The 15,285-nt window shown below is 38.4% G+C and overlaps 1 protein-coding gene across 1 annotated transcript in view; it reads left to right on the top strand.

The window, feature by feature from the left end:
* The window catches only part of LOC105486254 (epidermal growth factor), a 100,473-nt gene that overhangs the window by 48,116 nt on the left and 37,072 nt on the right, over positions 1 to 15,285 (top strand). The window contains exons 7-12 of the mRNA XM_071093195.1: positions 1,159 to 1,281; positions 2,164 to 2,286; positions 3,486 to 3,611; positions 4,722 to 4,858; positions 9,293 to 9,441; positions 15,033 to 15,137. Coding sequence (XP_070949296.1) covers positions 1,159 to 1,281; positions 2,164 to 2,286; positions 3,486 to 3,611; positions 4,722 to 4,858; positions 9,293 to 9,441; positions 15,033 to 15,137 — 763 coding nt within the window. The remainder of the gene's footprint in view (positions 1 to 1,158; positions 1,282 to 2,163; positions 2,287 to 3,485; positions 3,612 to 4,721; positions 4,859 to 9,292; positions 9,442 to 15,032; positions 15,138 to 15,285) is intronic.

Here is a 15,285-nt window from a genome sequence, read left to right as displayed (position 1 = left end):
TGGATTCTACCAACCTCTGCGTTTGTGTGCAAAATTTCAGTATGCGTACATTTTTAGGGGAGTGGTTTCATAGGGATCATAAGATTCTCAAAGAGTATGTGACTCTTATCCCAAAAAGATCTAGTAGGAAGCTTGGGAAACTGAATCAGGCTGGTTGTCTAGGGATCCTCCTGTTTTCAGATTCTGGACCAAGTGCAATGAACCCAGGAGAAAAACTATGTCCTTTTTCCTGGAAGGTGCAGTAGTTTAGTGATGAAAATAATCCAATGGCTGCAGCACACATCCAGTGGAATTAGCTGGGGTGAGACCTCAGGTAAATCTAGCATCTGCCTGTTAATTATAACCCCTTGCTTACGTGAGACCAGTGGGTGAAAGCCATGGCATAGAAACAGTGAGCTGGAAGGCCGGGGCTTCAGCCAGAATAAAACTGCTGGAGAAGGTTTCCACATTTAGGGAAAGGGCTCTGATCAGTCTTGAAGGGTGAAGAGCACAATAGGAAATGTCCTAAGCTTGTAAAGAGCTTTCAAGAATCCCTAACTTAAATGGCATGGTATATCTTTTCAAAGGAAATAATACTATATTTTTTCCAAGGGTAATTCTAATATGAAAATCTGTGTTTGAAAGTATAAGCTGGGCCGGGCGTGGTGACTCACACTTGTAATCCCAGGACTTTGGGAAGCCAAAGCAAGCAGATCACTTGAATCCCGGAGTTCAAGATCAGCCTGGGCAACATAGCAAAACCCCATGTTTACAAAAAATACAAAAATTAGCCAAGGGTTGTGGTGTGCACCTGTACTCCCAGCTACTCAGGAGGCCAAGGTGGGAGGATCACTTGAGCTTGGGAAGCAGAGGTTGCAGTGAACTGAGATCATGGTGTTACAGTGAGCCGAGATCATGGTATTGCACTCCAGCCTGGGTGACAGAGCCAGACTCTGTCTGAGGGAAAACAAAATGCAATGTGACAGAATAGAAATGGCTTTCATCATCATTGAATTGACTTAGTTTACCTTTTGCTAGAGTATGGAAAACAGACTTTCCATGATCAATTACAGCATATACAAATGTGAGATACCCTACGTTGTGATGACTTATTAGTGATAGCACAACTTATTTTCAAAAATAGCCATTTGAATGTATTTTGCTGTTGTCATTGTGCAGATGTTAATGAATGTGCTTTTTGGAATCATGGCTGTACTCTTGGGTGTAAAAACACCCCTGGATCCTATTACTGCACATGCCCTGTAGGATTTGTTCTGCTTCCTGATGGGAAACGATGTCATCGTAAGTCATAGCAACAAGTATTTATTGCATTATTTTTCTTCATTTTCAATATGTTTCTAAGGTGGCTATGATCTGGGTTGGTGATCTTCAATCAGCAGTGTGCATCATAATTACCTTGGAGTTTTATTTTGTTTGACTTTTTAAAACACGGATGACTGCCAGCCTGGGCAACATGGTGAGACCCTATCTCTACTAAAATACAAAAATAAAATAAAATAAAATAAAATTAGCCAGGCATGTTGGCCCATGCCAGTGGTCCCAGCTACTCAGGAGGCTGAGGCAGAAGGATCACTTGAACCAGGAGGAGGAGGCTGCAGTGAGCTGAAATCAAGCCACTGCACTTTAGCCTGGGTGATGGAGTGAGACCCTGTCTCAAAAAGCAAAACAAAACAAAAACCATGGACAACTGGACTCTACTTCACACCTATCAAAGCAGAATCTCTAAGGTTGGGAAACAAATCATCTACCATCTATTTATTATTGATATTTTCCTGTTTCTTTGTATTACCTTATATTTCATTGTCTATCTCTTTTTTATTTTAATTTTTAAAAATAGCTATTGGGTGCTACATTTCATGGTATATGTCTAAAGGATAGGCATGTAAAAAACATAATCATGATACATTATTATATCTAAAAAACTTAACTATAATTCCTTCCTTTCATTTAATATCCAGTTAATTTTCAGGCATAACCACAATACCATTATTATACATTAAAAAATTAAGGTTAGGCACAGTGGCTCACACCTGTAATCCCAACACATTGGGAGGTCAAGGCAGGAGGATCACCTGGCAATATTAGCAATATTAGAAACTGATTGTAATACATTTTTACAAACCTGATTTAACACTAATCTTCACCTTTTTCTTTATTAATTAGAACTTGTTTCCTGTCCAAGCAATGTGTCTGAATGCAGCCATGACTGTGTTCTGACGTCAGAAGGTCCCTTATGTTTCTGTCCTGAAGGCTCAGTGCTTGAGAGAGATGGGAAAACATGTAGCGGTGAGTTTATTTGCTTTATTTACCTTTTGTTTGTTTGAAAACATACATTTGCTCAGTGACATCTAAAAATTGCTCTTGTTGTCAAAGGAGAATCGATTTTCCAATAATGTATACTGAAAGATATTGATACAACAGATTAACATAGATTTAAATTTAGTTTTGTCGGGTTTTTGCCTTTCTTTTGTTTTTGTTTAGACAGCATAGTGTAGTGGTTATAAGCAAGGGCTTTGAGGTGTGACAGCCCTGAGGTAGCATTACCAGTTACTAGCAGTTTTGATTTTGGTCTAGATACTTGCCCTCTCTTGGTCTGTTTCTTCCACTGCAGAAATACTGATACTTGCCTCCTCGATTAAACAAGACTTCAGATGCAGAGTGCTTAGTCTGTTTCTTGCACCTAATAAACACCTCTCTACTTTTATCGTCATAGAGACTTAAGTATATAGATAACTGGATGTAACTCAGAATTAGCAGAAGAGTTGTGTGTGGCTTTTTGATTTTCTAATAAAACAAAGGCAAGCAGCTAAAAATGTGTGAGAGAAAAAAATTATTAGGAAGAGTTAGACCAGCTGCCAAACTCATCAAATGGTTCTTTTTGTTCTAGCCAGCTGCCAGTGCACTTGTTCCTGAACTCTTTGGTAGAATAAGAGGACAAGGGCTGCTGGAATGTGAAGGATTAACATCCAAGATGTTGGGTTATAGGGAAGGAGGGTACTGTGACATTTTGATTTTTATCTCTGAAAAATAACCTTGATTGCAGTCATATGAATGATTGTGGAAATGTTTTTAAAAATCAACATATGGGCTGGGTGCAGTGGCTCACACCTGTAATCCTAGCACTTTGGGAGGCTGAGGCAGGTAGATCTCCTGAGGTCAGGAGTTTGAGACCAGCCTGACCAACATGGTGAAACCCTGTCTCTACTAAAAATACAAAAATTAGCCGGGCATTGTGGCGGGCGCCTGTAATCCCAGCTACTTGGGAAGCTGAGGCAGGAGAATTGCTTGGACCCTGGAGGCGGAGGTTGCGGTGAGCTGAGATCACGCCATTGCACTCCAGCCTGGGTGAAAGACTGAAACTCCATCTCAAAAAAAAAAAAAAAAAAAAAAAAAATCAACAAATGGTTGGCTCATCCCTATCCTTTGACGAAAAATAATTATATTTTGGGTGCTATAGCATCATTACCAAGCAATTGTTTTTGTAGGTTGTTCTTCACCCGATAATGGTGGATGTAGCCAGCTCTGCATTCCTCTCAGCCCAGTATCCTGGGAATGTGATTGCTTTCCTGGGTATGACCTACAACTGGATAAAAAAAGCTGTGTAGCTTCAGGTTAGTGCTGTGGTTGTCTGGAACTGTGTCCCTGAAAAAAGATTCATGAAAACTTTTTGTTTAGAAAGATGGAAAGTTAATTGCTTATGGTTTTGTATTTTTGAAATGGAAGAAAAGCAAATCACATTGTAAGTATGAATAATATGAATAATAACAATAAAACTAGTAACCATACTTTTAAAGAATATTTCTGTTCTTAGTTAGCATCCAGCAAAGATTTGCCATAATATCAGATAGGATATTTTTAGTATATGAGAAAGTCATGACAAGAATAGTTTTAAAACAGTTTATAATTAAGAGTCATTTAATAAGTATTTGTTGATTGATTTGATTTTTATCTCTCCAGTGAATATAATCATAACACTGACAAATTCTGTCCTTTTTATGTCAAAATTTAATATAAAGTTCTATGCTTCAACTGTTTTTTTTTTTTTTTTTGTCTTCTGATATTACATCTCTTGCGTCTTTCAACAGCCATGGAAATTCTAGATTTATACCAAATTGATTTAATATCTCCTGAAGGTTCATTATGCTTTTAGTACATAATACCCATAATGCTATCACATAATGATGATCCTGTACACCTTGCCCTAGTGAGACCCTAATACTGCTGACTTCTCAGGACCTTCATTAATACAGCATAATCTAAATCCTTCAAATTATCAAGGGTCTTGCCATTAACTCAAATCGTCATGCCTCCCTTCAAGAAGTGCCCAGGCCAGGGAAAGTTACTTATTCAGACATTAGTGTATGTAATCTACTAATATTTGTGTTTCGGTATGTGTGAATCAAGAAGATGTATAACCCTAAGACTTGCATCATTTAGCTATGGTGTTGGTTATTTAATGCTGGCTCTTTCAATAAGTAAGTAGCTTTTAAAAGCAAAGACCTGGAGAGGGAAGAAGCCAGAGATGAAATTCTGGCAATATGTCACCTCATGGAAGAGGTATTTTCTTGTCTGTCTTCACCTATGCCACACGAGAGGGAAATTAAGAAAACAAGCACTGTAGAAATTGAGTAAAAAGTTACAATGAAAGGGAAGAGTAAGACATGCCTCTTAGTTTTTAAGGCACGTTTTAAATTCAGCCGTATTTGAAATTTGGTTAACAGGACCACAACCATTTTTGCTGTTTGCCAATTCTCAAGATATTCGACACATGCATTTTGATGGAACAGACTATGGAACTCTGCTCAGCCAGCAGATGGGAATGGTTTATGCCCTAGATCATGACCCTGTGGAAAATAAGGTATGGTTTTGTTGCTTGAACAGATGTGGACATGCTTTAAGGACAGAGTAGAGGATTTTATACTAACAAATGACCTGACCTACTTGAAAATCCTCTGCTAAGCTCTGAATGATTAGGCCCAGAATAAGTTAAATATAGATATTGGAGTAATACTTGAGAAATTTTAAGGACTTTCTTGTTATCATAATGCTACCCAAGTCCTTGCTACGATTAGCTGTTTTTTTGGAAATGATTACACAGGATTTTCAGTTTAGTTTCCTCTTTGGAGATGAGGATGTGAGACTAGCCAGTGTCATGCACATAGAAGGAGCTTCATAAGCAGGTTTTTGATTACTTGCTGATAGTGAGAGGAGTGGAAGGTTGGGTTTGGGGCATAGGAAGTATGGATTAGTAATTTGTGTTTTACATGTGTCTTCTGGGGGAGGAGATTCAGTGACCTCTTAACCATGAAAATCAGGGAACATAAGTTGTCTAGTTCATGTGGGAATGGCAATCTAACTAATAACATTATTTACATAAATATTTTATATGAGTTTTGTATGTAACTTAGAATTTCTATATCAGCTGGCCATTTGATCTCTAATTCCTTAGTTGTATGTGTGCTAGGTTAGAATGTCCTTGAAATGATGTTACAGTGTCTTTTGGAGATTAATCACCCAATAATGATAAATTTATATAGTTATTAATTCCCCTGCATAATTATTTAGTTATTACTATGTGGTACATTAATTCTTTTATTAATAATATTTTTTACATAATAGCTTTTAAACTTTGGGCTTTTGTTTCTTCCTGATTTGAAGCAGTCTGGTAAATGGCCAAAAGAAACAAAGTGAAGCAAATTGATTCTATATTTAATAGGTATGGATTGGTAGCCGAATAGAAGTGTTTTTGCAAATTAAAATTTTGCAATTGAATGCTAGCAAACAATTCTTTCTTTTCCCTGACCTGAATCTATATGGTTCCATAGAACAGTTACAATAACAGAAAAAAATAATTAATACAAAAAAGGCAGTTCAATATTCATTTATTACCAAACTAGTTTTATTCCTGCAGAATCGGTATTCTTACAACAGGTGAATATGGAGACCTAGAATGAATTTTAAGTCAGGTGGCTGGTTTTTGTTTCTTGGGTTAATTTTCTTATTTTCTTGCTACTCAGATTGTGATCTTTGAGCCAGCAGTGTCAACAACACCTGCAGGTTATTAGAACTGCAGTTCTCCAGGTTCCACACCTGACCACTAAATCAGTATCTGCATTTTAGTAATATTCTCAGGTGATTCTTATGCACTTTAGAGTTTGAGAAGCACAGTCCTAGTGGAGTGAAGTACCCCATTTGTATTTATGAAACAGAACCTTTTCTATTTCATTTAGAAAGAAGAGTAACCCATTATTTAACGACTTACCACTTTCTGAATAGTCTTATTATTGATTGTAAGTTTATGTACATATGTGTACTGACAGTTAAAATTCTACAATGCTATCATTAAATTATCAACTGACCCATAGCTCTTTAAATATATATATATATATTTATATATATATAAATATATATATATATATTTATATATATAAATATATATATATATATTTTTATAGGTTTAGGGGTACAAGTACAGTTTTCTTACATGGACAGATTGTGTAGTGGTGAAGTCTGGACTTTTAATTTACCCATCACCTGACTAGTGAACATTGTACCTATAGGTAGTGTTTCATCTGTTACCCCCCACTGCACCCTCCCACCCTTGCAGTCTCCAATGCCTGTTGTTCCACTCTGTATGTCCATGTGTACCCATTGTTTAGCCCCCACATATAAGTGAGAACATGCAATTTTTGATTTTCTATTTGAGTCATTTCACTTAGTATAATGCCTTTGAATTCCATCCATGTTGCTGCTCATAATGATTTCATTCTTTTTTATGAGCAGTATTCTGTTGTATATATGAGACACATTTTAAAAATCCACTCATCCATTGATGGACACTTAGATTCCATGACTTTGCTATTATGAATAGTGCTGTGATAAACATACAAGTGCAGGTGTCTTTTTGATATAATATTTTCTTTTCCACTGGGTAGATACAGAGTAGTGGGATTGCTGGATTAAAAAGTCATTCTATTTTTAGCTCTTGAGAAATCTCCATATTTTTTCCCTAGAGAATTGCAAATATACATTCCCACCACCAATGTATAAGAGTTGTTTTTTTCTTCACATCCATGCCAACATCTGTTGTTTTTTAACTTTTTAATAATAGCTATTCTGATGGGTGTAAGATGATCTCTCATAGTGGTTTTGATTTTCATTTCTCTGATGGCTAGTGATATTAAGCATTTTTTCATATGTTTGTAGGCTGCTTGTATGTCTTCTTTTGAAAAACGTCTGTTTATGTCCTTTGCCCACTTTTTAATGGGGTTATTTGTTTTTTTCTTCATGGGTTGTTTGAGTTCCTTATAGATTCTGGATATTAGTCCTTTGTGAACTGCATTGTTTGCAAGTATTTTCTCCCATACTGTAGGTTATCTGTTTACTCTGTTGATTAGTTCTTTTGCTGTGCAGAAGCTTTTTAGTTTAATTAATTCCCATTTGTCTATCTTTGTTTTTGTTGCGTTTCCTTTTGAGGGCTTAGTCATGAATTCTTTGCCTAGGCAAATGTCCAGAAGAGTTTCTCTTAGGTTTTCTTCTAGGATTTTTATAGTTTTGGCTTACACCTAAGTCTTTAATCCATCTTGAGTTAAAGTTTTATATAGTAAGAGATAAGAGTCCAGTTTCATTCTTCTGTTTGTGGCACTCCAATTTCCCCAGCACAATTTATTGAATAAGATATCCTTTCCCCAGTGTATATTTTTGTGGACTTTGTCAAAGATCAATTGGTTGTAGGTATATGACTTTACATCTGGGTTCTCTATTCCATTCTATTGGTTTATGTGACTGTTTTTATACTAGTGCCATGCTGTTTGGGTTACTACAGCCTTATAGTGTCAAGTCAGGTACTATGGTGCCTCCAGCTTTATTTCTTTTTGCTTAGGATTGTTTGTGCTCTTCATGCTTATTTTTGGTTCCATGTGAATTTTAGGATGTTTTTTTCTAATTCTGTGAAGAATGATGTTGGTAATTTGATAAGAATTGCATTGTATCTGTATATTGCTTTGGGTCATTTTTAAACAGGCTTTTGGAAATTCTTGTACCTGTGTGACAGGGTGCATACTAGACTGAAAAAGAACTTTGCACGGGCAAGAAATCTTCTGTTGAACAAGATGGATGAATTAAAATGAAATTACAGTCATGTATCACTAAGGACAGGTGTGTCATTATGCAATTTTGTCATTGTGCTGACATCGTAGAGTGCACTTACACAAACGTAGATGGTGTAAGCTACACCCACCTAAGCTATATGGTCTAGCTTCTTGCTCCTAGGCTGCAAACCTGTGCGGATGTTGCTATGCCAAATACCGTAAGCAATATTGTAACCCAGTAGTAAAAATTTGTGTCTCTAAAGATAGAAAAGGTACAGTAAAAAATATGGTATAAGAGATATTTTTAAATGATACACCTTAACAGGGCACTTACCATGAATGAAGCCTGCAGAACTGGAAGTTGCACTGGATGAGTCAGTGAGTGAGTGGTGAATTAATGTGAGACTTAGGATATTACTGTACCTTGCTGTAGACAAACACTGAGCATTTAGGCTACACTAACTTATAAAAAATAATTTCACTATGACATTATGAATGCTACAACATCACTAGGTGATAGAAATTTTTCAGTTCCATTATCATCTTATGGAATCACCATCGTATATGCAGTTTGTCGTCAACCAAAATGTCATTATGTGGCATCTGATTGGATATAAGGTTAGAGACTAAAGGAACTTTAGCAAATACCTAGTCTAACTTCCTCATTTTTACAGAATTTATCTGTAAAATAAATTTAAAGAATGTATCCAAAGCAATCAAGCAAATAAGTGACAAAACTGGGAACCAGTTTTGACCTGCAGTGACTAAGTGTCTCTTGTCTAAGTGGGGTGTTACAGACTGAGCCCAGCTTGTAGCCCTCATTAATTGAAAATCATTGCTCCCTTTCGGAAGCCACTGTAGTTCATGCATGATGGCTATGTCATTGACCAGTGATCAAGGGTTACTAAATTACCAATAGCAATAACAATATGTGCCAGATACATGGCTAAGGAGATATATATAATGAGCTTGGTATTATTATCCTCATTTTACCAATGAGGAAACAAAGATTCTGAGACATTGAATAACTTGCTTAAGGTTACACATATCTGGGAAGCAGCCTAGTTTGAGTTTAGTTGCAGGTGTGCCTATCTCCAAAGTCAAACTCTTAACACACTGTACAACCTAAAGACTAGTGCCATTTGTATACATTCCACATTAGTTAAAAAAAAAATCAGAAATGCCTGTGTTCTCTTTTGTAGATATACTTTGCCCATACAGCCCTGAAGTGGATAGAGAGAGCTAATATGGATGGTTCCCAGCGAGAAAGGCTTATTGAGGAAGGAGTAGATGTGCCAGAAGGTCTTGCTGTGGACTGGATTGGCCGTAGATTCTATTGGACAGACAGAGGGTATGTTTTCTGCTTCAGTTTTAAGCTGTGTGGGATGGGAGTGATGGGATAGGCAATACTATTGGCTTCATCATCCACTATGAACACAGAAAAATGTTGCTAGGCATCTGGCTGGGATTGGAGAAAAGAGGCCACCATTGCTGTCCACACTCCCCCGCTTCCTCCTTTCATCAAGATTGCATCTCTGTGTGTGGGAGGATTTTGAAGACCAAGAAAGTAGCCTCTGTTAGGTACAGAAAACCAAACACTGCATGTTCTCACTCATAAGTGGGAGTTGAACAATGAGAACACATGGACACAGGGAGGGGAACATCACACACTGGGGCCTGTTGGAGGGTAGGTGGCAAAGGGAGATACAGCTTTAGGAGAAATACCTAATGTATGATGATGACAGGTTGATGGGTGCAGCAAACCACCATGGCGCATGTATATCTATGTAACAAACCTGCACGTTCTGCACATGTATCCCAGAACTTAAAGTATAATAATAAAAAGAAAGTAGGCTGTGTTCAGGCTGTTGTTATCAGGGAAACTCAAAACCTGTCTGAATATAGTCAATAAGCATTCTCTGAGCATCTGCTATGGAAATAAGGTTTCTCCTAAGTGACATGGGAGACATAAAGGAGCCTAAGATGTGCTCCATCTTTTCATTTAGTTCTTAGTTTAGCTGGGGAGATAAGGTATATTTCCCCAGCAAAATAATTAATACAAATTCTTGGTCTAAATAGCAGTTCAAGAAATGTCATAGGGTCTCACATAAGTAATTACCAAATGACAGGTGTACACTCCCAAAGGGAACCACCATGGAATGAGCTTTGGCATGCAAGTGACAAATCTTAGACTAGAATGTTGACTCCCTGTTAAACAAGCATGAAGGAGGGAGGAGAACTTCAGCTGGAGTTGTGAGGAAAGTGCATGAGATAAGATAAGAGGGATGCTCTATACTTCCCTCTGTGGGAAAAAACAGAACCAGAGTGCAGTTGTGAAACCCTACTCTCAGAGCTGCAGGAAGGGCTCCTGTATTTGGTGTGTATGTGGCCTGCATGAACCTCAGAACTGAATGGCAGGAAGCAGGAAGGAAGTGGCTTTTTCCCTTATGTGTGCTAATGAGAGCCCACTTCCTTACAGAACTACAAGAGAAGCTGCTAACCATAGATCCCTCCCAGGATAATATTAGAGATGCAGTGTGCTCTGGGATATATTCTCAGAGCAACTGAAAACCAGAAAGTGAAATGGTGGCCATCCTGAACATCTGGTACCAATGCAACCATATAAAATAAAAGAAGGGAGAATGAGGGTTTCACTTCTGTGAAATCAGCAGTTCCAACACAGAGGGAGAAGTCCCAGGGAATGGGTTTCTATGCTTGGGGGTAGGCGTTTTATGTCCCAGAATGTCTCTTTTAATCAGGATAATCCATGGGAAACAGGTTTTTAAAAATCAACCAGGTGTATGATGTGGTTATCAGTTATCAATAACATGACCCTTTTACATCCAAGGTGAGCATATTTTCTTTCATTCATTCATTTGTTCATCTAATCATACCTTCATTTCTTTATTATTTGGGTATTTATTTACTGAATAACTGCAATGCACCAGATACTGTGCTTTATATCCATGACACTATTAAATCCCCAAAGGTAAGTTTTGTTATCTCCAATTTAAAGATTAAGAAAATTGATAATTGGAGAGAGAAAATAACTTTCCCAAGGTCAAGCAGTCAATAAGTACCATATGGATCTGTAATTGGAACCCAAGGATGGCCATTTGCAAAGCATGTTCTCTTAATAGTCATAGAGATGTACCACCGCCCCAAACCAGTGGATTTAACATATGGTTGACTCAGAGTCATGTGACAAATTAAAATCAACTTCAGTTGTAATAATTATAAAAATCATAATAATGACCTCCTCTGTGTTGAACCTACTTAAAGGAATATTTTAAATGTCAGCTGTGTATAATAACAGAGCTGTACATAGTTGTTCTCAGAAGGGTAAACGATGATCAAGATGACAGATGTCAACCACTCTCGGGTCCACTAAGGATGCCAAGTCTTCTCATATTTCCCCACATTCACAAGGGACCTCTAATTTTAACAATGTTTGATTAATAGCACCATGGTACCGACTGCAGAGGCAATGCGTTCAGGAGATAGACAGGCACCACTGGTTTCCTGGAGAATCAGACCCTAAATTCCCCTGTTCATTGGCTTCAGTAATAACAAGCCCTTCTTAAGTCCTCCTGGTTCTAAAGGCAGCTGCTAAAAGAAAACCTTTAATTTGTCTGGAAATGAGAGGTTTATGGTTTGAAAACCTTGATATTACCTAGAAATTGGATTTAAATAACTGAGATTCCAATCTCATAATATTAGATCACATGGTAACTCTTAGCCAATCAAAAGAGGCAAAGTGGGATGCTTGCAGTTAATTTTTGGCCTAGGAAAAGACAGATTCAAATTAACATCTAAATGTAGGAAGGAAGCACATTGAAAATTCCAATGGTAATGCTGTTATTTAGTATCAAGGAATACTGATTCCTAAAGTCAATTGCCCAGTAAAAAATCAAGAGGGTAAAAATATAAGCTATCTGTTTACTTATTCTTTTGAGGTAACAAAAACTAATATGAGGTAAAAAATCACTCTTCTAGGGTTCTTGAAGGACACCTCATACCCTAGAAGGAGGGTGAGTTTTTCTCTTGGAGGATCTCAGTGGCACTGGGACGATCAGATAATGGTTAGAGAGAGAAGGACACACCACTCAATTAAAGGTGATGCTTGAACTCCCATGAACCCAAATATCCCTGCTGGTCTTTGGTTTCTCATTATCAACACTGGAGTTTGAGATTCGCTCTCTAGCTGAATCAAATAGAAGTATATTATTAGGTGAACACCTTGGGGGGGAGCAATAAAAGTAAATTCCAGCAATCCTGCCTTGAGACAGCTCCACAGTCAGGAGCTTATGTCATTCTCGTCTCATCACCTAACTGCTGCCTGAAACAGAATTTAGAGATGATATCTCTCATCTCTAAGATGATTAGAGATCATCATGAGATCAGAACTGACAGTTTCATCTCCCCTGGTCACAAGCAAGTGGTCTCAGAATTTCTTTCCTCCCACCAAGGGAAGAGGCACAGTGACGGTTGTGTCTGAGAACAGAACTCGACACATTAAGTTCTAAAATACCTTCCACCCAGCAGTATCCTTCCTATGACCACTTCATCCGGGAGTAAAATTATCTTTTTAAAGGGGCAATGGAGTAGAAATGGTTTCAAATTCTCTACTGCCTTTAGTTGGTAGTTTGCAAAGTGTTCCCAACCCAGCATAGGCACTGAGCCAGGTTTACCTTCACCTCTCTTCTGCATACTGCCTGTGAATAGGGCCCTGTGCATAGAGTCCTGTTCCTTACACAGTGCCTAGAAAATAGTTGGTGAACCAGCCACCTGAGAAGGTCTCCTGAGCATTTGGTAAAACCGGGAGCAGGGAATGGCCCTACCTTGTGTTTCTAGGCAGGCTTGTTTCATGCAGACATTGCCCTCAAGAGCAAAGTGAGAGGCCTTTAACAGATGTTTACTGAATGAATTAACGGTGGTTATATATTCTGGTTTGCAGCAGGGAAACAGGGAAAGCAGGCAGTACATGGGGAAAGGGAGGCTCTTCTTAGCCCTATTTATGTCCCCTCTGCCTGTGGTCCTGCCTGCTCCAAGAAGCTGCTCAGTGTCTCTTGTTTGTTCCTGAAGGTGGCGGGGATGCTGTAGAGTCATGTTGAGCATTTAAATCCATCCAGTTTTCTCCATTTCTCCTGCTACTGTTTTATCTCCTCGCCATCATCTCCTGCCTGCCTTGCCCTTTCACACTAAAACCACAGCAAACTTTCTAAAGCGCAAGTATAACTGCCCCACATTCTTTAGGTCTTGTGCTTTAGAACTTGTACATGTACATTCCCTTGCTTAGAGTACTCTTTCCATCCCCACCCACATTTGCCTGACTGCCTGCTTCTCATCCTCATTTGTTATTATCTCCAGGAATCCTTCTCTGATCCCTGCTTGGCTGGGCTACCCACCCTGTCACCCTCCCTGAGTCTTCCAATTACATTCTTTACATCCTTCTCAGCATGTGCTTTCATGTGCTGTGTTATAATCTCCTCTCCCTCTTTCCCCTCTTACTTCCCCTGCCCTCTCCTCCTTCCCTTGCCCTCCACATTTTCTTCCCCTTCCCATCCAGTCCACCTAACCCTTTCTCTTCCCCTCCCACCTCTGCCTCCCTCTCCCTCTGTTCCTGTTGAACTATGAGCTCTATAAGGACAGAGACAGGGGTTTTATTTACTATTGTACCTCCAATGCTTAGACCAATCCCTGACACAGTAGGTGCTCAGTAAATATTTGTTTGACAAATAAATAGAAAAATCAGGAAATAAGAATTTTCTACCCTGCCAGATTCTATTGAGTTATTTATTTATTTATTTATTTATTTATTTATTTATTTGAGACGGAGTCTCACTCTATTGCCCAGGCTGGAGTGCAGTGGCGCGATCTCGGCTCACTACAAGCTCCACCTCCTGGGTTCACGCCATTCTTCTGCCTCAGCCTCCCTAATAGCTCGGACTACAGGCGCCGCCACCATGCCCAGTTAATTTTTTTGTATGTTTAGTAGAGACAGGGTTTCACCATGTCAGCCAGGGTGGTCTTGATCTCCCGACCTCGTGATCCACCCGCCTTGGCCTCCCAAAGTGTTGGGATTACAGGCGTGAGCCACCGCGCCTGGTCAGGTTATTTTTTTAATGTAAAGATTAACAAGTAATATTTTGGTACAATTGGCCGTCTTTATTTACAGGCTCCACATCTGAGGATTCAAACAACCTTGGATCAAAAATATTCAAAAATTAAATTAAATAAAAAATAAGAATACGATCATAAAAATAATACAAATAAAAACCAATAACTATATTTACATAGCATTTACATTATATTAGGTGTGATAAGTAATCTAGAGATGATTTAAAGTATATAGGAGAATGTACATAGATTATATACAAACACTATGCCATTTTATATCAGGGAATTGAGCATCCTTGGAGAGTTCTGGTACCAATCCCCCACAGATGCCGAGGGACAATTATACTCCCATTTGTCTTTGAATTAAATGGAAGAAAATTAAAGCCAATGTAAATCTCCACCTACTGTCCTTGTGCTGGCTTGTCTCCCTATTCTTCATGATCCCATGAGGCTAACAGTCTCTTTGCTTCTGGCTTCCATTGGTTTCAGCAGGAGATTGGAAGTTATAAAGAGAATGTCCTCACCCAGCCACTGATGCAATCCCTTTTACCTTGTCCTGTCATTGGGTATTTTCATTACCTGGGATAAATATTGAGATGTTAATTAAGAGTGTTTAATAATATAAAATTTGTGGACTATTGCTGCTACTTTGTTTGTGGGTGGGGGAGACACAGAGAGAAAGAGAGAGGGAGAGAGAAACAGAGAGAAATATGAGCTAGTTTAGAATGCCTGTCTTTGCATTTCACAAAGAGGAGAAAGGAGTATTTTTGTTTGAAAAGTAAAGTTGTTATAACAAACTCCCTTATTTTGCACATATTTTAGGAAATCTCTGATTGGAAGGAGTGATTTAAATGGAAAACATCCCAAAATAATCATTAAGGAGAATATCTCTCAACCACGAGGAATTGCTGTTCATCCAATGGCCAAGTAGGTATTTGTAAAAATAAGGCACTGCTCTGCAGAAGTCATGTGACAGTTCATGGTTGACATGCTAGTGTCCAAAACCAGAAACCAAGAAAATCCATGCAATTTGTTGAAATCTTCAGGATGAATTCCTCATGCTTTTAATGTCTTG

The sequence above is a fragment of the Macaca nemestrina genome, chromosome 3, assembly GCF_043159975.1.
Source record: "Macaca nemestrina isolate mMacNem1 chromosome 3, mMacNem.hap1, whole genome shotgun sequence".
Lineage (NCBI taxonomy): Eukaryota > Metazoa > Chordata > Mammalia > Primates > Cercopithecidae > Macaca > Macaca nemestrina.
The sequence above is the reverse complement of the archived record's forward strand: the minus strand, read 5'-3'. Positions and strand labels throughout refer to the sequence as shown.